Source organism: Schistocerca serialis, chromosome 3 (assembly GCF_023864345.2).
Source record: "Schistocerca serialis cubense isolate TAMUIC-IGC-003099 chromosome 3, iqSchSeri2.2, whole genome shotgun sequence".
In the NCBI taxonomy this organism is placed as follows: Eukaryota; Metazoa; Arthropoda; class Insecta; order Orthoptera; family Acrididae; genus Schistocerca; species Schistocerca serialis.
Window position 1 is genome coordinate 355,094,680 of NC_064640.1, and position 21,309 is coordinate 355,115,988.

Consider the following 21,309-nt stretch of genomic DNA (forward strand, 5'->3'; position numbering starts at 1 on the left):
GTCACACGACAAGCGGGTGTAACTGTTACGGAGCAACGCTAGGAGTGTTGTAACTTTTCTAATAAAATGAGTGAGTGTTAATGCTGTTTTCTTGGTCGACCACCGGTCAACAGCCTGGCTCAACCCACCACCTCGTCTCAACCCTGCTACTGTAGATGTCATCAACCTCGGGCCTCTACATTTGCGTGTCTGAAGCAACTCCGATACGGCTATCGGCAGCCCGACCCAGCATCTCATACCGGCTGCAGCAGTTAGCAGGAATAATTACAGTGGACTAACTGTTTTGTTTAGTTCTTCTACTTTAGCGTGCAGAGGATTTCTAAGCGGGAGTGTTATCGGAACTTTAGAGTAGTGTTTATGAGGTCGGAAGAACGGCTGATTTGTCAAAATTTCGTGGCAATTTCAGGGAGCACTCTTTATGACCAATAAGGTGCTTGTAGTGCAAACTATTAGGGCACAGTGTGTGTACCATGTACTGAGTCACTACTGTATCAATAGAGCATTTTAGGTGCCGACGTTATGACGATGGTGCTAGGCAGTGTAGGGAATTGAAGTCTCATGATTATGCGTAAGATGTAAGATAGTATTGTAGATTTGCGAGAGTCCACCTCCGTAGTTGAGTGGTCAACGCGGCTGACTGCCAGCTGGAGGACCCGTGTTCGACTCCTGGCACTGCCAGGATTTTTTCCTTGCAGGGAGGTTACGGGGTGCACTCAGCCTCACGTGGGTCAATTGAGGATCTACGCGACCGATTAGCAGCTATTCCAAGATCAGGAAATCCGACAACGACCGGGAGAGCGGTGGGATTAGCACATGCCCCTCCATCTCGCATCCAGTGACACCATTGGCAGAGGATGACACGGCGATGGGTCGGGCACGATTGGGCCAGAAGGCGGAACTTTATCTTACCTTAATCGATGATTGTGAGAGGATATTGTCCTGATGTTGTTGCTGTTTTGGCTGATTTGGGGAAGGGGACAAAACAGCGAGGTCATCGTCCCATCGGGTTAGGAAAGGATGGAAAGGAAGTTGGCCGTACCCTTCCAAAGGAGCTATCCCGGCATTTGCTTGAAGCGATTTATAGAAATCACGGAAAACCTAAATCAGGATGGTCGGAAACAGATTTGAACCGTTGTCCTCCCGAATGCGAGTCCAGTGTGTTAAGCACTGCACCATGTCACTCGGTGTGTTGCTGTTTTATTATACTTAATTGTGTATTGGGGTCAGTGACAGAGTCCAGGACGCATGGTATTTCCGGGCGGGAGGTGATTCGTACGTTAATAAATCAGGTAAAGCAGTTAACAATGGACTTGGCAGAGACGTATAGGCAAATGGTTGATGTGAAAGAAGATGGGCTATCGTCCAGTTTATCTACTACATCGGTGGATTCAGCCGCCGCTAATTTGATTTCTCCCTTTTCTGGCAAACCAACTGACGATGTGTTGTCCTTCTTGGGCCGACCGGAGTGGCCGAGCGGTTCTAGTCGCTACAGTCTGGAACCGCGCGACTGCTACGGTCGCAGGTTCGAATCCTGCCTCGCGCATGGATGTGTGTGATGTCCTTAGGTTAGTTAGGTTTAAGTAGTTCTAAGTTCTAGGGGACTGATGACCTGAGATGTTAAGTCCCATAGTGCTCAGAGCCATTTGAACCATCTTTTGTCCTTCTTGGGTGGTTTGGAGGCAGTAGCAAAGATTGGCGTTTACACAGATGATTAGCTATTACAAATGGCTTAGTTGCGGCTGGCAGAGGACGCAAAAGCGTTTGATAGGTATAACTGGGAGTTGAAGAAGTACTGTCTTCTGAGCGGTTTGAACAGTGGATCAATAAACGCTGTAGAAAACAGAATAGCGCGAGGTTTTTACGGAAACAGTTGAGTGGAACGTCGGGGAAGCACAATGATTCAGTCGAAAGTTTCAGCGATGGGATAATAAAAGTCAATTGGCATACTTACGAATTAATGGGAAGAGATGAAGCAAATAAGATTATCTTCCAGGACGAGGAGCATAAAGGTCCAGACGCTTTCCTCAGAGGTCTGCCGTCCGATGTGTATAAAAGCGTTCTGTGATGTAGCCCGAAAGACATTAACGCTGCCGTTAGGTTAGCTACGGATCAGGAGATAGATATAGCGACAGGGGTATGCAATAGGCGAGTCATTTTGTCTGCTGACGTGTGATCCTACAGGTGTGGGCGCTCAGGGCACGTCCAGGGGCAGTGCCGTCAGTCACAACGTGAGAACTGTCGTGTGGTTGGGCACCACGGGAAGAACTGTACAAGCAAGGGGCGGAATGGACGGGGGCGAAATGTTCAAGCGTTAAAAGCAAACGGGAACCCCATTCAATATCAATGCTGCAGAACGTATGTGGAGGCGGAAAGTGGCGTTGTGGGAGTGGTAAGCGACTAGGGGCGTACATTTTATTGGGGACAGGGGCGCATGTGTCAGTGGCAAATCTTCACCTCGTTGGTAGGAAACAATTAAACGCCCTTCACTATAGTTTGCAGGGGGTAGGAGACGGTGACGAAGTAACTGGTTTCAGCAATATTATGTTTTAGGTGGGGGCAGAATGAGTTCATGAGTGCGTCGAATAGCTGTATAATGTAACTAAAGGTTGCTACGCAATTCTGAGTCTAGATTTTTTGCTCCACTGAACTTCTGTGACATATGGTGGACGTCAAGGTGACCATGTTCCAATTGGGATAAACTGCCACCAGCGAAATGCTATCGCAAGGTTCATCTACAAACCATTTTAACGACGGACAAAATCACTAAGGCTTAATACGTATGATATCTTCATCTATATCTAGATACATACCCCACAAGCCACCGTATGGTGCATGTCGAAAGGTAAAACATACAACATACCACTGATAGTCACCTCCTTTCCCGTTCCAGTAGCAAGCAGATCGAGGGAGAAACGACTGTCTGTAAGCCTCCTTACTAGTCCTACTTTCTGGTCCTTAGGCGAAATGTACGTTGGCGACTATGAAATCGTTCAGCAGTCAGCCTCAGAAGCTGATTCTTTAAATTTCCTCAGTATGGCATACGTCGCGAAATGAACGTCATCTTCCCTCAAAGAATTCCCATTTGAGTTCACGAAGCATCTCTGTGCTACTTGCTTGCTGATCGAACCTACTGGTAACGAATCTAGCAGCAAGGCTCTGAATTGCTTCAGTGTCTTCCATTAATACGACCTGGTGTGGATCCCAAACACTCTAGCAGTACTTAAAAATGGGTTGAACTAGTGCTCCACACACAGTCTCCTCTACAGGTGAAAAATTCTGCGATGAAACGAAGTCGACCTCTCGTCCTCCCTACTCCCAATCTGACGTTCTCGTTCCATTTCATGTCGCTTTGCAACGTTACACCTCGATATTTAATTCATATGGAGTGGCGAGCAGCACTACTAATTCTGTATTCGGAAGTCACAGGATTATTTTTCCTGCTCATCCACATTAACTTACATTTTTCTTCATTTAAAGCTAGTTGCCATTCATCACACCAACTAAAAATTCTGTGTAAATCATCCTGTTTCCTCCTATAGTCACTCAACGAGACACCATTCCGTACATCACAGCTTCATCAGCAAACAGCCTTAAATGGCTACTCACCCTGCCCGTCAGATCATTTATAGAATAAGAGCGGTCCTATCACACTTCCCTTAGGCACCCCTGACGATACTCTTGTTTCTGATGAACATTCACAGCCGAAGACAACTCACTGGGTTCTATTTCTTAAGAAGTCTTCTAGCCAGTCACACAACTGGAAACCTATTCCATGTGATTGTACCTTCATTAGCAGTCTGCAGTGGGGCACCGGCTCAAACGCTTACCGGAAATCGAGGAATATGGAATCTGCCTGTTGCCCTTCATCTATGCTCAGCACGTGAAAAAAGGGCAATCCGTGCAACGAACTGAGGATATGTTAAAGAATTCTGCAGCAAATCGATGTTGAGGATAGTGGTCTGTAATTATGTGGGTCCGTACTTTTGCTTTTCTTGTATATAGGAGTCAACTGCGCTTTTTTCCAGTCGCTCGGAACTTTGCGCTGTGCGAGAGATTCGCGGAAAATGCAAGCTAAGTAAGGGACCAGTGCCGCAGAGCACTCTCCCCGAAACCGAATTGGGATTCTATCTGGACCTGGCAACTTACTCGTTTGCAACTCTTTCAGTTATTCCCTACGCCAAGGATGTCTATTTCTATGCGCTCCATGCGGGAGTCTGTGCGACAGTCGAACGACGGTATATTTGTACCATCGTCCAGCGTGAATGATTTCTTAAACGCGAAATAAAAAACTTCACCTTTCCGTTTACTGTCTTTTATTGCCAACCCAGACTGGTCGACGAGTGACAGCATAGAAGCCTTCCATCCGCTTAGTGATTTTACATATGATCAGCAGTTTCCGGGGTTCTTGGCAAGATCTTTCGCTATGGTACGACGGTGGAAATTTTTGTATGCTTCGCGTATCCATCTTCTAACGGACGCACGAAGTTCTACTAATTTTTACCTGTCGATCGCTGGGCGTTCTTTTTTTAATCGAGAGTGCTGCAACACTCTCTGCTTTCTCAACATTTTTCAAATTTTATTATTATCTGCGGTAGAACTTTTCGATTATTAATGCACTTACTTAGCACATACGTCTCCAGAGCGCGATTTACATTTACTTTGAATGCGAACATTAGATTAGGCTTTGCAATGACTTATTGATACCGAATAAAAAGAACATACATCAAAAGAGAAACAAATATCACTTTGTACTTCGAAATAGTGTTTCTGTTTTTCCTGTGTGTTTTTTGCACCTATCAGTTCTAGACACCATCTTCGTTTACAAAGTGGGAGAATTTATATGTCATGTGTTACGACAGACAAAGTAGCTTGTAACCACATAACTGAAATTGTCGAGTTTTAATCACAGTCAGTTTGATGTAACATTGTAAGATAGATATGTCAAAGCAGTTTTTAGTATTCCCATAGGGAAGTGGGGTAGATGCAGTATGAACTACACTTGAACTTGACAGTCAACAAATTGTAACTAAGGTTATTGGTGTTAGAATACTGTAAATATTTTGATGTACTTGTAAATTTTGAGTTTTAATGTGTATTGGTTGAACCCACTAATAAGTATGTTATGTGACACAGAAACCAGACAGCCTGTGCAAACTGTATGAGATGGATGAGAACCACGAGCGACGCATGTGGCTTGACAAACTGCTGCAGTTCATGGAGGAGCGTGGAACACCTATCTCAGCATGTCCCACCATCTCCAAGAATCCTCTCGATCTCTATCGGTTGTATGCTTACGTCAAGGAAAGAGGGGGCTTCATGGAGGTATGCAAGGTGCAGTGTTTAGTTCCATGGTAGTTCCATAGACGTCCTAACTAGATGTACTGTAAATAGATTTTCCTACTAACATATTTTTTAAGAATATTTTGTGATTGGAATTTAAGGTGTTTCAATAAATAATAGAGCCATTGTGCAAGTGTTAAGTTTTTTTCTGTGCGTTTGATAAGGAAAGAGAAATAACTGTTGCTTAAAAGAGGGTCAGTCAAAAAGAAATGCTTCTTGTGTGTGTGTGTGTGTGTGTGTGTGTGTGTGTTTGTTTGTGTGTGTGTGTGTGTGTCAAAGATTTCAAATGCAACTACATAGATTGGAAAGCACACATTGACAAGTAATCTACGACTTTTGAATATAATCTGTCCATTTCCATGGGTTTGGTCCATCTTTTTAACAAGGGCACGTAATCTGGATTGGTAAAATGCACAGTCCTGCTTCTGAAACCGTTGACACACTGATGTTTTCATGGCCTCCTCATCTTCAAAGTGAATCCCATGAAGAGCTGCTGTTAGTGGCCCGAACAGGTGGAAGCTTAATGATGCCAGGCCAGGGCTATATGAGGGATGAGGCAAAACTTCCTACCCAGTTTTCACAATCTCTTTAGTGAAGTAATGACTGATGTGTGGTCTTGCATTGTCGTTCAGAACAACAGCATCCACCATAGCTTATGTTGTGCAAACTCACTGTAGATGTGCTTTAAGCTATTTGAGGGGTCTGACATGGTTGACAGAATTAATTGTGCACCTCTGCTCCAAAAAATCAACAATAATCTTGCCCCTTGCATTCCAGAATACTGTAGCTATAATGTTAGCTGCCAGGCACGAAGTTTTGAACTTTTTCTTCTTCAGTGAGTTCCTTTGATGCCATTCCATTGACTACCTCTTTGAGTATGCTTCAGAAAAATAACCCATGTGTGGTCTCCAATCACAAATTTTCCCAAAACTCCTCTCCCTCCAAACAGAAGGGCTGCAAGAGTTGGCAGGAAATTGTTTTTCTTGGCCTTTTATTCTGCTTGGTTAACCAATCGTCAGGTGCAGTTCTGAGACTCCTGTGTTCAGGCACAATGAGCGTAACAGGCAGAGATTTTGAAATCAGCTATTATTTCATATTTTCAACTTTAGTAACCTAAATGTGGTAGGTGGCTTTCATGCGAAAGTGTAGTAACACAACATATGAAAATGGATGCTGAAAAAACATTTTATTAAACACAGAAGAAACAGAATATAAATGACCGAACTTTTGAATCCACCACTGAACAGTAATAGTTTTCAGCACATAAATTTTATCAAACAATAAATTTATGAAAAAAACTACCATTTTAAGTCACTGTTTTGATGCTGGTGCCTTTCAACTTCTCTCACAATTACCAGAGGAAATACATCGGTGCACAGATAAGCAAAGTTGGCAGACTATATTTGTGACAGTTTTTACATTCATAGTTTGACATCCTTCTGCGACTCATTTCTGTAGTGCAGGTGATGCGTCTACGTATATTGGGATGTGGGAGAGGAGGTGATTTCTGTGTCTTTTTTGTGAATAAATCTTTTGAGTGAGCTTCGCAAGCTGGAGGGGATTCTAATCTTTTTCATACTTCCTTTGTGTAGCTCTCCAAGCACAAGTTGATGTGCCAGAGATTTTAGGTACACTCTTCTCTGCAATTTCTCCAATTGACTTTCAAGGTACATAACCTGGGAGTTGAGACCACCTACATTCAACATTGTGAATAAAAAACGATCACTGGCCAGCGCTTTGTGTTTCTGCTCATTTAATAAGTAACACACATTTGATATGCACTATCAATGCCACCGTCTGTTGAATTCTAGAAAGTGACTATCTCTGTTTTTTTTTTCCATTTCTCCAGATTCAGGACCAGTGACATCATCATTGTGAAGCAAATGTACAAGAATCTAATTTTTTGTTATGGCGCAGTGTGTAGGAAACGAAAACCTTCCCATCATTAAAGCCAAACATACTGCTGTATTGTGTGTTCCCTTTTATGTTAAGAAAATCTGGTGGCAGTTGTCTTTCATTTTTTCAGACAGTTCCAACATACGACAGCTTTTTTGTCTTCAAATAGTCAAAAGATGAGAATCTGAATACCAGTTATCAGCAGTGATATTTTGGCTAGATCCAAATATGGGCTTAACCATTCTCTTGACAACTCCAGTAGGTTTGTTGCTGACACAGAAACCACTTCCAGACTGTAGTCCAATTTAGATCTCCATGTTCACTGTGTATATCATTTTAGCATCAAGAAGACCAAAATGTTTTATTCCATATTTGTTAGGTTTTGAGGGTATATACTGCCAAAAAACGACATAAACCATGTAAACCAGGAAGCATTTCATCTGTTGTGATGCTATCCTCAGGACAATAGCTCTTCTGACAATTTTTCATGAACTCTTCGAAAACTTCATGAATAGGAGCTAGCTGCTCAAGTTCCTTCTGTTGGGCTCTGGTAATTCAGGTGTCAAAATGAAGCCAACATATCACACTGTTAAACTGTTTGATATTCATCACAAGACTTAATTTTTCAGTCTGTCACCTTCAGTCTCCCAAAGTTCCTCCAGACTTTGACCATTCCCTCTGTATGCACCTGCTGGGTACAACGAACCAATAAATGCTATTAGGTCAATTATATCTGTGGATCTGATGTCTCTCTCACTAGTGAAATGATCCTTGATAGTGTCAGTGTATTGATTTGCATATGTGATAATGGTGGGAAGGATATCATCGGCTAATAAATTATTCCAACACTCAACTGCACTTGTAGCATTCTAAGCATTTCCTATGACTCCAGGGAGGTGAGTGGTGATGATGTAAGATCCCGTTACGATGTCTTTCCTCAGGTGCCTTTTTGGCCCACATGGTCTTCTTATCTCTTCCCAAATAAAAGTTCCTTGTTTTGTTGTCTCTTCTTTCTTCATCTTGAGCAGTATCCTCACCATCTCGCTGCTTTAAAGAATCACCTTCACATTCTTCCATCTCATCTTGTGAATCAATGTCACTTTCATCACCAAGATCCTCAGACAGTATGGAGTCTTCCTCATCATTGTACATCAGCAAATCCTGTATTTCTTCGAGATGACAGGGGTTAGACAATTTGTAATAATTCTGAGCTGTATCTTTGAAGAATCTAGAGTCTAAAAGAGAGAACTTGAGGATAATTATGTACTCAGTCGGAATGTGCCTGAAAGGCCAAGCTTACTGAACTGTATATTTTTACAAGATATTCACAAAATTCACATTACTCATCCATAAAGTGAGCAAAATAACAAGTCTTAAAAAGAACCAAAAATACACACCTCCAAAAGCAAAGATGTATTAAAGTGCAATGAGCATGAGAGGCCACTAACGTCACATCTGCTCTCTACAAAGGTCACGCAAAAATTTGTGGAGGGTGTTGTAAACACTGCCTGAAGATAGGAAGGTACTAATGGCAGGCAAATCCCACGCTGACTTATTTGGGAGAGAGGGAACAAAAACATTTCAGTTGTGCCTGTCGGGCCAATTACGCCCGACAGAGTGTTAATATTCTTGATACTCGAGTCGCACAAAGCTTTGAGTATCACATTTGCAGAAAAAATCATCATCATCACAATGCCATTACTGTGGGAGGTAATGTAACACAAATCATCCACAGTCACCTGGTGATCACCATGAATAATGCCATCGACTCACTTCATGTTGGGTGGAGTCACCTGCTGCTCTGCTTTTCATGAGCCAATGATCTGTCTTCAGCGTTGTTACGCCGACAAACAGTGCTGGTATCCACTGTTCCATCACTTTACACATTTTTCTGTCTTTCATGAATGCCAATGGGCATTTTTACTTCTACATTTCAGGCTTCTATCACAGAACGCTGTTTAATACGAACATAGACTTTGACCACGTTGCAAGCAACTGCAGTACTGGCATCTGTTGATGCAGGAAGTTACCACTGCAGTAGATTAGAGAAGAAGCTTTGTAGAATAGTGCCAAATTCAAATTTTTAAATTAATAAGCATTACTGAAGAAAAAAAAAGAGGCACTGCTTGTTGACTGATCCTCAAAAGATTTTTCCGTATACCATGAGAGGTGGCTTGCAGGGTGTAAATCTAAGTTTGGATGTGTTAGGTTATGCGTGTGCTTGATCAGTTACACCCTTCTTCAGTACGAGTGTGGGAATGAGGTAAGATATCACAAGGAGCCATGTAGCTTTACTATGTAATGAATTGTTCTCTTTCCTCTTAATCTGAAACATCCATTTCCTGTACTTTTATTGTAACCAGTTTTATGATAATTTGCAGTCTAATGTCTGCAATAAAGAAATCCTGTTTTGTTTGTAGTGGTTAGCAATAAGATAAAAAATGAGTTTTGACGTATCTGACTTGTTCTGCACCAAAATATTCCCCATCTTGTTCATCGCAGATATTGAAATTTATGAACTCGTAACAAAACAAAACAAAACAAAACAATGCTTTACATTTTCTCTGTGTTTTTGTAGTTCATTAAACAGAGTAAGTAATTTGAAGACTGGTTACATTTCGTTAATCTTCAGCTTCACATACTGTGCTGGATAACCATTAGTAAAGAATTAATACAGTTCAGAATGAAGATAAAGAGGAGTGGCTGTTTGTCGTTTTAAGCCCTTCTTCAGTTGCTTCTTAATTGCTGAGCAGTATTTGCTCCTTTTTTTTTGTCTCGGATATTGAGATAGTAGGATTTTGTGGTCATTTGTGTGTGTGTGTGGGGGGGGGGGGGGGGTGAGTGGGGGGGGGGGGGTTGTCTGTGTGCAAGCTGTTTTCCATAAACAGTAGCAGTTAGTTTTTTACTGTGTGAAATTCGACCAGTGCACAACATATTTCTATTTCATGTGTGTTCCAATAATAAGTGAAAGTTAATGTTGACCACCTCCTGAATTTTATGAATTACTTTGGAAATTACTTCCATTACTTTGGAAATACAGATTACAAAGGAATAAGGCTCTCACCTAAACCACTGAAGGTGGTGAATTACCTTCAGTTTGAGATTATTGTGTATGTAGTAAATGTTAAAGCTGAACTTTGAAATTTATTAAAAATGAATGCACATTAAACAGTAATGTAGTTAAGATTAGCTATAAAATTTGATGTCATAAATAGATAGTTGCTAGTGTTTTCTATTATTTGTTAATATCTTTGAGTTCAGATCTGTCAGTAGCATAAAAAATACTTAAATAACAGTTACCTTAAAGGGAAATTTTTAATTGTTAACCTGTAGCATAAGAAAGCTCATTACTTACAATGATTCTTCACTAGCAACCTACCCCTGGTTTGCATGGGTAACACTAAGTATCTATGGTCAGACAACTTGTCTGGCACACGGGTAATGAATTATCTACACAAACCTTCCTCATCAATCGACCTATCTATTAGTGAAAGCTGTATCAGTATCTGTACACTATTTCCTGAGATTATCCTTCACATTCAGACAGAAAAACATGACAGGTAAATTTAATTCATAGTATGTATATTTTATAACAGCTATTTGTGTTTCAGCAAACACAGTTTTCTCATTTGTGTTTGATTACAAACTTAAATTCACAGGTCACAAAAAACAAAACCTGGAAAGACATTGCAGGGCTTTTAGGCATCGGAGCATCCTCAAGTGCTGCATATACACTTCGGAAGCATTACACGAAAAACCTTTTGGCCTTCGAATGTCACTTTGACCGTGGAGGTATAGACCCACAACCAATTATAAATCAAGTGGAATCTACTTCGAAGAAGAAGATGACCAAGACATCATCAGTTCCATCTCCAGGTAGTCCATAACACTGTACTGTTGAAATCCTTACAGAAAATTTTAATTTTATGTACTTAATTGATTTGATTTGTGCCTCTACAAAGCTGCTCTGAAGTGATTACTGACATGGGATCTACATTGCTTTTGGCCCTTAAATTATGTAGAATATTGTGATCACATGCCATCTGATGCAAAAGAGTGGACAGAGGAATTGCAAGTTCTACTCTTCTCTCTTTCAGAAAAGCTTGCAGAATCTTATAACTTATGTACTCATATCCTGTTCATAACATATTTTGTGTTAAAGTGAGTTGTTGAAAAAGGGCCAAAATGGCATATTTTGAAGTGAATCTGTAATAGAATATATTATCACAGTGAAGTGGGCAATGGACATTTTTCCATTGTAAGATAACGGCAACAAGTGACAGTAGCATCATTCACGCTTTTGGTGCTGGTGGTGTGAAGTAAAAAAGATTTTTATTAGTTGTTGATAGTAGTATTGGTATGTGTTGATGCATGAAATAAGTATTATACAAGGGAATAAATTTTAACTCTTGTGCATTGCTAAAAAGCACAGTTAAAAATACACATTTATATGTTGTTGAGGCTGTGTACTGTCAGTACTTACTGATGGTACACATTGTACAATATACGCATCAAATCATATAACAAAATTGAAGATACTAGTCAGTGAGAAGCCATTAGCGTGTTTAATATTACTGGAGTTAAATTCCGTGAGGTAATGTATGATCCATTCACTTCAATGCAACCACCTGTGAGAAGCATGAACAACCACCTTTTGCAGTGTGGGTGGGCAGAGAGAGAGTCAGTGAGGTTCTGAAAGGAACCAACAGGGATGAAGAGCCATGCCAACTCCAGTGCCATGGCCAGCTGCACTGGGTTCCTAGGCTGTGGACGCATTACGCAGACAGGCCGATTGAGATAGTCCCACGGATTCTTGATTGGATTTAACTGGTGAATTTGGTGGCCAGGATAGTGTGGTAAATGCATCCTGGCACTCTTCAAAGCATGCAGCTACACTCAGAGTTGTATGACATGTTGCACTGTCATGCTGGTAGATGACTGTGCTGAGGAAAAAAAACAAACTGTGTATTGGGGTGGACATGGTTCCCAAGGGTATTTGCATAGTTGTGGTGATCCATTGTACCATCCAGAATGACAAGATCATCAAGGGAATGCCACAAAAATGTACCGCAGACAATAACGCTCCCTCCTCTGGCCTGGGCCCTTCACTTTTAGACGTTTCACGCCATCCGTGCCAACTACCATCTGCATGATGAAGCGTAAAACATGATTCATCAGAAAAGGCCACCTGACACCATTCAGTAGACTTCCAGTAGTAGCATTGGTGTGCAAAATACAGCCTACTGTGAAGCCGCATGCACAGCAATGTATACTAAAAGGTTGTTGAGACACTGTTGGTAATCCCTTGGTTCATCAGAGCAGTCAGTTGCTCAGCAGTTGCAGATCTATTCAATCCTACACTTTCTACAACCATTTTCACCTCTGTCATCTATGGCCTGTGTTGAACCACAGTTGCTTGGTGCCGGTTTTGAATAGCGCCATTTTGATATGCATGGTATACTTTAACCACGGCGACGTGTGAACAATTTACAAACTTAGCCATTTCAGAATGCTTCCGCCATTGGCCTGAAAACCAATAAACATGCTCTTTTGGGAGTCAGATAAATTGCTCCATTTTCAAATTAGGACAATGACTGCACTGTTTCCCATGTGCCCCCTGACACACCTTATATACCCTCTGCTGCCATCTGCTGTCTGTGAGTGGTTACTGTATGTTGACATCGAACATAGGTGGTGGTCACATCACTGTAACTGGACTTGTGCATATTCAGTGTAAGGATTTTTAAATTGATCCTTCACGGAATAATTTAATTTCCTCTGAGTGAACATCAAATGTAGCACACATGTTCATCTAAATTGCTCAAAAAGAAAAAAAAAAGTTTCACATCACCAACATATCTGTGATCGTGTTCACTCGTAGATTCGAGGGGAACAGGGAGTAAAAGAATTAACATTATGAAAATAAAAATGGTAAATATTGTGAAATAAAATAACAACAAAATAAAGGCAATCTGTTTATAAACATACATTTTAGCTTTGTAAATGCACATTTTAGCGAGTGTGAATTAAAATCTGTTTCTGGATAACATTCAGTATGCAGTTGCTCCACTACGTGTATTATAACATACTTTGATCCTCCTTGACAAGCTGTCCGTAAGGTGGTAGCCACATTACAGCTCAGATTAGCCTCTCTCTGATGAGGTAGGAGATTCCTTCCTCAGTACTGCGCAATGTTCAAATTACCCTCAGTAGCAGTGAGAGGTGCCTGACATTTATACATGGTACCAGTCCACAGCGTGACTGAGCCACCTCCGCGCTGAACCTATCGGTTGGCATGCCCGAGATGTGTGTTGGTACCTGGTAGTCTCTACAATCTTCTGTGATGACAATTGTCAGGTGTCAGACAAATTCTGCATCTACTGGCAAAGAGATCCGAATGCTTTTGGTAGAAGTTTCATTCTAGATGATCCCTTACCAAACCTGTCAATGTACAGAGTTGATTTAAGGTCTACTGTTGTCAATAACATATGTCTAGAGATGAAACTGACTATACAGAGACAGTCATGTGGCATCTGGTTTGACACAGTTCTCTCAGTTGCCTTTGGAAAGTCATTAAGCAGCTCTCTTGCTTTCTCCTTGGATATACAGAGTGAGTCACTAACTATTGCCACCTGGAATAACTCTGGAAGAATGAGAGTAGCTGAAAAGTTTGTGGGACAAATGTTGCATGGGACAACGGGGGCCATGATATGGCATTAGTTTTTTGTTTCTAGGTGGGGTGCTTCAGAGATATGAAGGTCAACTTTGTTTCTTTAAATGGGACGCTATAGATTGGTACTTATTTTCTGATAGTGGCTATCGAGATGAATCCAATGATGTGTAACACTATGGCCTTTGAAGTTCAACAAAGGTCAAAAAGGTGGCATGAACATCGATTTACAGAATGTGTTTGAAGTGATGACCATTTGAATCAGTGCAGTGCTGCAATCTTATCATCATGGATTTGGTGGTATTCCTTATCACTTTGGCACTGATTGAAACACAAGCTCTGACAATTCTCTCTTGTATATCGTGCAAATAATAAATATTCACCGAATATGCTTATCCATCTAATGTACCATTGACATGTAAACACCATTCGACGGTTTCACAATAAAACACTAACAGAAACTGTAAGACTAGTAATGTCAAATCAAGCGAATGTTAATGATGTATTCCTTCGAAGAACAAATCGATATGCTTCTCATTTACAGAGAATGCCAACGAAATTCAGTGAGAGCTAGATACTTATACACCGAAAGATATCCTCCATGTACCCACCCTACATGTCATACACTTAAATGTGTGTATAATAAATTGAGAACAACTGGGTCTTTAACGCATGGGAAACATATCCGGCAAAGCAAAGTTACTAACAAGGAAATGGAAATTGGTACTCTTGCCACTGTGGCTCGAGATCCTTGTGTTAGTTCACATCAAATCACAAGGGAATCTGGCATGAGCCAGAGTAGTGTTGTTCGTGTTCTGCATTAATATCATCCTTACCATATCAGTCTCCACCAACAATTAACTGGTACGGATTGTATGGGTGACATTGAATTCTGCCAATGGGCTCAATTTCAGATTCAGAGTGATGACACATTTTTGAATTTGATTTTATTTAATGACAAGGCCTCATTCACGAACCGTGGAAATGTTAATTTGTATAACATGCATTATTGGGCAACTGAAAACCCATGTTGGCTGCAGCAAGTTGCACACCAAAAACTGTGGTCGCTGAATGTGTGGTGTGGGATTCTAGAGGCCAGAATTACAGGCACCTATTTCATCAAAGGAAATCTTAATGGTAGGAAGTACACCAAATTCGTGCAAGGAACATTAAGTCTGTTGTTGGAAGAAATACCTTCAGGAACAAAGAACAGAATGTGGTATCGACACTATGGGTGTCCGACACATTTTTCGCTGATGGCTAGAAATGAGTTGCAGAGAGAATTCCCAAATCATTGGATTGGACACGGAGGAAATGTGTCGTGGTAGCCTCGTTCGCCAAACTTGACGCCTCTGGATTTTTTCTTGTGGGGATTCGTAAAAGACATAGTTTATAAAGACATTCCAACTACACTGAAGATATGCGAGAGAGAATTGTCAGAGCATGTGCTTCGATAAGTGCCAAAGTGTTAAGGAATACCACTAAATCAATGATAAGAATATTGCAGCACTGCATTGATACCAATGGTCATCACTTACAACATCTTCTGTAAATGGACGTTCATGCCACCTTTGTGACCTTCATTGACCTTCAAAGACCTTACTATTACACATCATTGGATTCATCTTGATAGCCACTGTCAGAAAATAAGTACCAAACTATGGCATTCCATTTGAAAAAACAAAGTTGACCTTCATATCTCTGAAGTGACCCCACATAGCAACAAAAAACCAACGTCATATTATGGTCCCTGTTTTTCCCATGCAACTTTTGTCCCACAAACTTTTCGGCTTCTATCATACTTTTGGAGTTATTTTAGGTGGCAATAGTTAGTGACTCACCCTGTATATTAGCCATAATGTATATGTTAGACACATTAGCTAGAACTGTTAACTGTCAATGACAACTACAAGGCATATCTCTCTCTCTCCTGTGTCGTGACAGATGTACAAATGACATTACTGTGATGTATGTTAGCAGGTGGGCATCTTCCCACTTAGACATCCTGCCTTGCCCTAAGATGATAAAGTGCACACAGTTTACTTTTGAAGTGACTCTTTGAGACATATCGACAAGCTAAATAGTGTACACAGACTAAATTATCATTCCATGTGCTCTACTAAATGACACAGAGAATGTAGTTTTATGTTTAACACATCTACACAGTCATTGTCGTATGAGAGCTGAGAAAGAGGTTGTGTGTGTGTGTGTGGTGGTGGTGGGGGGGGGGGGGGGGATTATAATAAACAGAAATTTTGTCCCACAAACATAATTTCGTTATTCTTGTGTTTAAAGTGAAATGGATATTTTATTTTTTGCCCCAATCTCAAAATACACACATCAAAAAAAGTTTTGCATCACCTCGGTTCTGGAACCTGTATAGAAAATTGGAATAGATATCAACATAAACATCATTTCCACCTTTTTTTATTGCTCATGAAAACCACACATTGCGTGTTGTACCAACATACAGTGCGACCTTCAGAGGTGGTGGTCCAGATTGCTGTATACACCGGTACCTCTAATATGCAGTAGCACATCCTCTTGCAATGATGCATACCTGTATTCATCATAGCATATTGTCCACAAGTTCAGCAAGGCACTGTTGGTCCAGATTGTCCCAGTCCTCAATGGCGATTCAGCGTAGATCCCTCAGAGCGGTTGGTGGGTCACGTTGTCCAGAAACAGCCCTTTTCAATCTGTCCCAGGTATGTTCGATAGGGTTCATGTCTGGAGAAAATTCTGGCAACTGTTGTCGAGTGATGTTGTTATTCTGAAGGAAGTCATTCACAAGATGACAAGGGGGCGTGAATTGTCGTCCATGAAGACCAATGCCTCGCCAATATGCTGCCGATATGGTTGCAATATTGGTGGGAGGATGGCATTCACGTATTGTACAGTCGTTACGGCCCCTTCCATGACCACCAGCGACGTACGTTGACCCCACATAATGCCATCCCAAAACGTCTCGGAACCTCCACATTGCAGCACTCGCTGGACAGTGTGTCTAAGGCATTCAGCCTGACCGGTTGCCTCCAAATATGTCGCCGATGATTGTCTGATTGAAGGCATATGTGACACTCATGGGTGAAGAGAACGTGATACCAATCCTGAGAGGTCCATTCGGCATGTTGTTGGGCCCATCTGTACCGCACTGCATGGTGTTGTGGTTGCAAAGATGGGCCTCGCCATGGACGTCAGGAGTGAAGTTGCACACTGTTTGAGTCATAACATGACGTCTTGTGGCTGCACGAAAAGCTTTGTGCATCATGGTGGACTTACTGTCATGGTTCCTCTGAGCCATATTCCATAGGCAGCGGTCATCCACTGCAGTAGTAGCCCTTGTGCGGCCTGTGCGTGGCGTGTCATCAACAGTTCCTGTCTCTCTGTATCTCCTCCATGTTCGAACAACATCGCTTTGGTTCACTCTTTGACTCCTGGACACTTCTCTTGTTGAGAGCCCTTCCTGGCATAAAGTAACAATGCAGATGTGATCGAATCACGGTATTGGCTGTCTAGGCATGGTTGAACTACAGAAAACTTGAGCTGTGTACCTCCGTCCTGGTTGGATGACTGGAATTGATCAGCTGCCGGACACCCTCCATCTAATAGGTGGTGTCCATGCATGGTTGTTTACATCTTTGGGCGTGTTTAGTGGCATCTCTGAACAGTCAAAGGGACTGTGTCTATGATACAATATCCCCATTCACCATCTGTCTTCAGGAGTTCTGGGAACCGGGGTGATGCAAAACTTTTTTTGATGTGTGTACCAGTAAACGATTGATGATACATTTTGGAAGTTAGTATCAGTTGATGCATTTGACTTATGTAGGCATTGGTTGTCTCATTCTTTCTCTACAAATAACACATTCTGCAAACTCTTGTGAAATGACAAGATAAACCATATGCTTCCCTTCATTATTCTGTTATTTTAGTTACTTCTGATGTGATAGTAAATCTATAAAGATTTTAAAGAAAATTGAGAGATTGATTGTGTAGTAATTTAGCAGAGTTGAGAGTAGGTCAGTATTCATAACGTTCAATGATAGCATACGGAAAGTTGGTTTTAATCATTGGCAGAGTGGTTCATTGACAGGTTTATCACTCACAGTGATGTAACACAGTGTAAGAACAGTGGTCATAAAAAGCTCTTAACATACAGGGTCCAGAGGTGAGTGTTGTGCCTTTTCAATGATGATAGGTTTCAAATTTAACATGGCTTGGTGCCGTGGGTGAGTGGTGGTCCATCTCAATCAGTTTCAAAGAAAACTATATGAAGGGAAGTGTGTGCAAAGAACGTTTGGAATTGTGTAACTCATGAGAGGCCATTGCTCAGAGCGGTACATAAAGCTGCACTTCTTCAGTCGACCAAACACACACAAAAAATGGAAATGATCGTATGGTGTCAGTGGCCAGGAGTTCCCAGTTGGGAAGTTCTGCCGCCAAGTGCAGGTCTTATTGAGTGTGACGCAACATTGGGCGACCTTCGTGTTGAGAATGGGGATGAAATGATGATGACAGCACAACACCCAGTCGCTGAGGGGAGAAAATCTTCTGCCCCAGTCGGGAATCGAACCCGGGCCCCTGTGTGTGGCAATCCAATGCACTGACCATTCAGCTAATGGGGCAGACAACACACACAAACTGGACATCAGTGGGATGGAGGTGAGTAGTGTGGTCTGTCGAGTTGCGATTTGACCTCTTTTATACAGTGCAAGGCATTGGGAGCAGTGACACCCTGATGAGGCAGTGTGTGGAGGCAAGAGGTAGTTCTGTGATGTTTTGGTGGTATTTTTTCGTACCATTACTTGGAATCCCCCATTCGGGTTACTGTGAACATGAGCTGGGATGTTGATTTCAACACTGTGAGTGACTAAATGTCACCCTTTCCTCATAGCCATGATGAGAATGCTGTGGACACTCCCCTCTTTCAACACAATAACAGTTGTGTTCACTGGGTTTCACGCATATGTGCTTGGTTTGATGAAGACTTGGGGCCTTACTGCATTTCAGTTGGTGTACTAAATCATCTGATGGTAATCCCATAGAAACTGTGTGGGAAGGTTTGGAATAATGGGTGAAATGACAGTCAGCCTCCCCACATTTTGGTAGCTATACAGGATTTAACCATAACTGAGTGGCTTCAGTTAGGTATGTCACACCTGAAGAAACTTACAGGTTCTCTTCCTTGCAAAACTGGAGTGATTGTGAAAGCTAGAAATGTTGTGCAGTATTAGCATTGTACTGTTTTGGGGGGTGACTAATTTTTTCCCCAGTATGCTAATGTAACATAAAGATGTGCCACATTCTCTTCATGACATCATTTTCATCATCTGCCAGTGCCATTATCAATTATGTAATTAAATCATTTTTAAGTATGCAGCACTTGACAAGAAAAAAGTGAGAGATCATCCATATAAGTGTTAAAAGGAATCCATGAAACTTCGGTTACACTATAAGTCAGTTAGCTCTAAAGGCCATAATTGAACTAAATACCTAAGAATTACAATAACGAACAACTTAAATTGGAAGAAAATACATAGGAAATGTTGTGGGGAAGACAAACCAAAGGCTGTGTTTTATTGGCAGAAAACTTAGAAGATGCAGCAGACCTAGTAAAGAGACTGCCTGCACTGCATTTGTCCATCCTCTTCTGAAGTACTGCTGCACGGCGTCGGATCGTTACATGGTTCGATTAATGGAGCACATTGAGAAAGTTCAAAGAAGGGCAGCAAATTTTGTAGTATCGAGAAATATGGGAGAGAGTCATGGACATGATACAGGATTGGGGTGGACATCATTAAAACAAAGGTGTTTTTCACAGTCACAGTAACTTCTCACGAAATTTCAATCACCAACTTTCTCCTCTGAATGTGAAAATGTTTTGTTGACACTGACCTACATAGGGAGAAATGATCATCATAATAAAGTAAGGGAAATCAGAGCTTGCACGGAAAGGTATAGTTGTTGGTTTTTTCCACGCATTGTTTTAGAATGGAATAACAGTTAATAATAGAGATATTATTCCTCTACTAGCAATGATTCATCAGCATGAAATTGAAGGCCTTGGTGGTGTTCTTCTAGTTTTGGAAAAAGATTAAAGTTAGATGGGACCAAGTCAGAACAGTGTGGAGGACGATCGACCGACAGTGATTTCCCTAAGCATCGGATTACAGCAGATTTCACTGTGCTCGTGTGTGATTTGGCATTGTCATGCTAAAGAAGAGGTTGGACGAACTCTTCAAATTCAAAAATCGATTACAGCATTCAGTTTCTCACACACCGACATAGTTACATTACATACTGCCATGCTGTACACTACAATCCGGAGCCCTCTAGTGGCACACAGTTACATTACATACTGCCATGCTGTACACTACAATTCGGAGCCCTCTAGTGGCAGAGGGTTGCAAATATGTAGACACAAAGAATAAAAGTGTAGAATGGTAACAACATTAATTTTATTTAAAAAATCATTGCAGGCGTACTTTTCAGTAAGCCCTTGTACAGCATTGCTCCAAATATGTTATAAAGTTCCCTCCAGAATTATAATTCCAAACAGAATGGAAAAGAACAGCTTTTGTATAGTGGAGCAATTCCTGCCACATAACAAACTGATTTTTATTCAATAGCTCAGCACGTGCAGACAGTCCCAGTATTTGATGAACATCTTAATATGCAGGTCCTGGTCTGAATGTCTTGTAGAATTTTGTGTCCACTGTGACTGCTAAATATGCAGCAGTACCCGCGATGTAGCCCCTTTCCCCTCTCTTTGTATATATACTAATGCTGATCATCGTGAATCTTTGTTAGCACTGAGTGATAAGATTCATACATTGGACCCACTTTATGTTGGGGCTGCTGATATTCAAGTCTACAATCCAAACTTCTTGATTTAGCGCTGTTTGAGTTACCATTGTCTTCTTTCCCTAAGCTCCTTAAACAAGGCCACAGCTGAATCCTTTCCCCATCTGCTCCTCAACACCTCCCCTTTTTTCAGCAAGTTCATGTTGATGGTTAATTTAATTGTCCTCTTTGACTTGTTGACAGGTCTCTATGTGCATGTGCATGAATCAGTGATGATTCCAAGACAAAACATTGTTAGTTATTTTGCTGTGCTAATGATTTGGTGTGAAATTTCTGAAAAATGTACTTCCCTGTATAACACCTTCGACATTTTCACATACTGACTGAATGTATGTTCCTATAATTTACACACAGTTTTTTTTTCTGTTCCTTGCTGAGAAAAGGTAATACTTTACTGTAATATGAAATCTTTTTGAGAGACTATTAAGCAGATTGTTATAAAAAGCAATTTGACACTTCTGTAGTTTGTGAATACTTGGAGCAATTACTGATTCAGATTTCGACTATTGTACTTCACTTGTTGAAGCATTTGTGTG

At 41.2% G+C, this 21,309-nt stretch overlaps 1 protein-coding gene across 1 annotated transcript in view; it reads left to right on the forward strand.

The window, feature by feature from the left end:
• The first annotated feature begins 865 nt into the window (after window positions 1–865).
• Window positions 866–21,309, forward strand: part of LOC126470824 (uncharacterized) — a 59,821-nt gene continuing 39,377 nt past the window's right edge. The window contains exons 1-5 of the mRNA XM_050098835.1: window positions 866–923; window positions 1,228–1,321; window positions 2,182–2,389; window positions 5,134–5,322; window positions 10,896–11,112. Of these exons, the coding sequence (XP_049954792.1) occupies window positions 866–923; window positions 1,228–1,321; window positions 2,182–2,389; window positions 5,134–5,322; window positions 10,896–11,112 (766 nt within the window). The remainder of the gene's footprint in view (window positions 924–1,227; window positions 1,322–2,181; window positions 2,390–5,133; window positions 5,323–10,895; window positions 11,113–21,309) is intronic.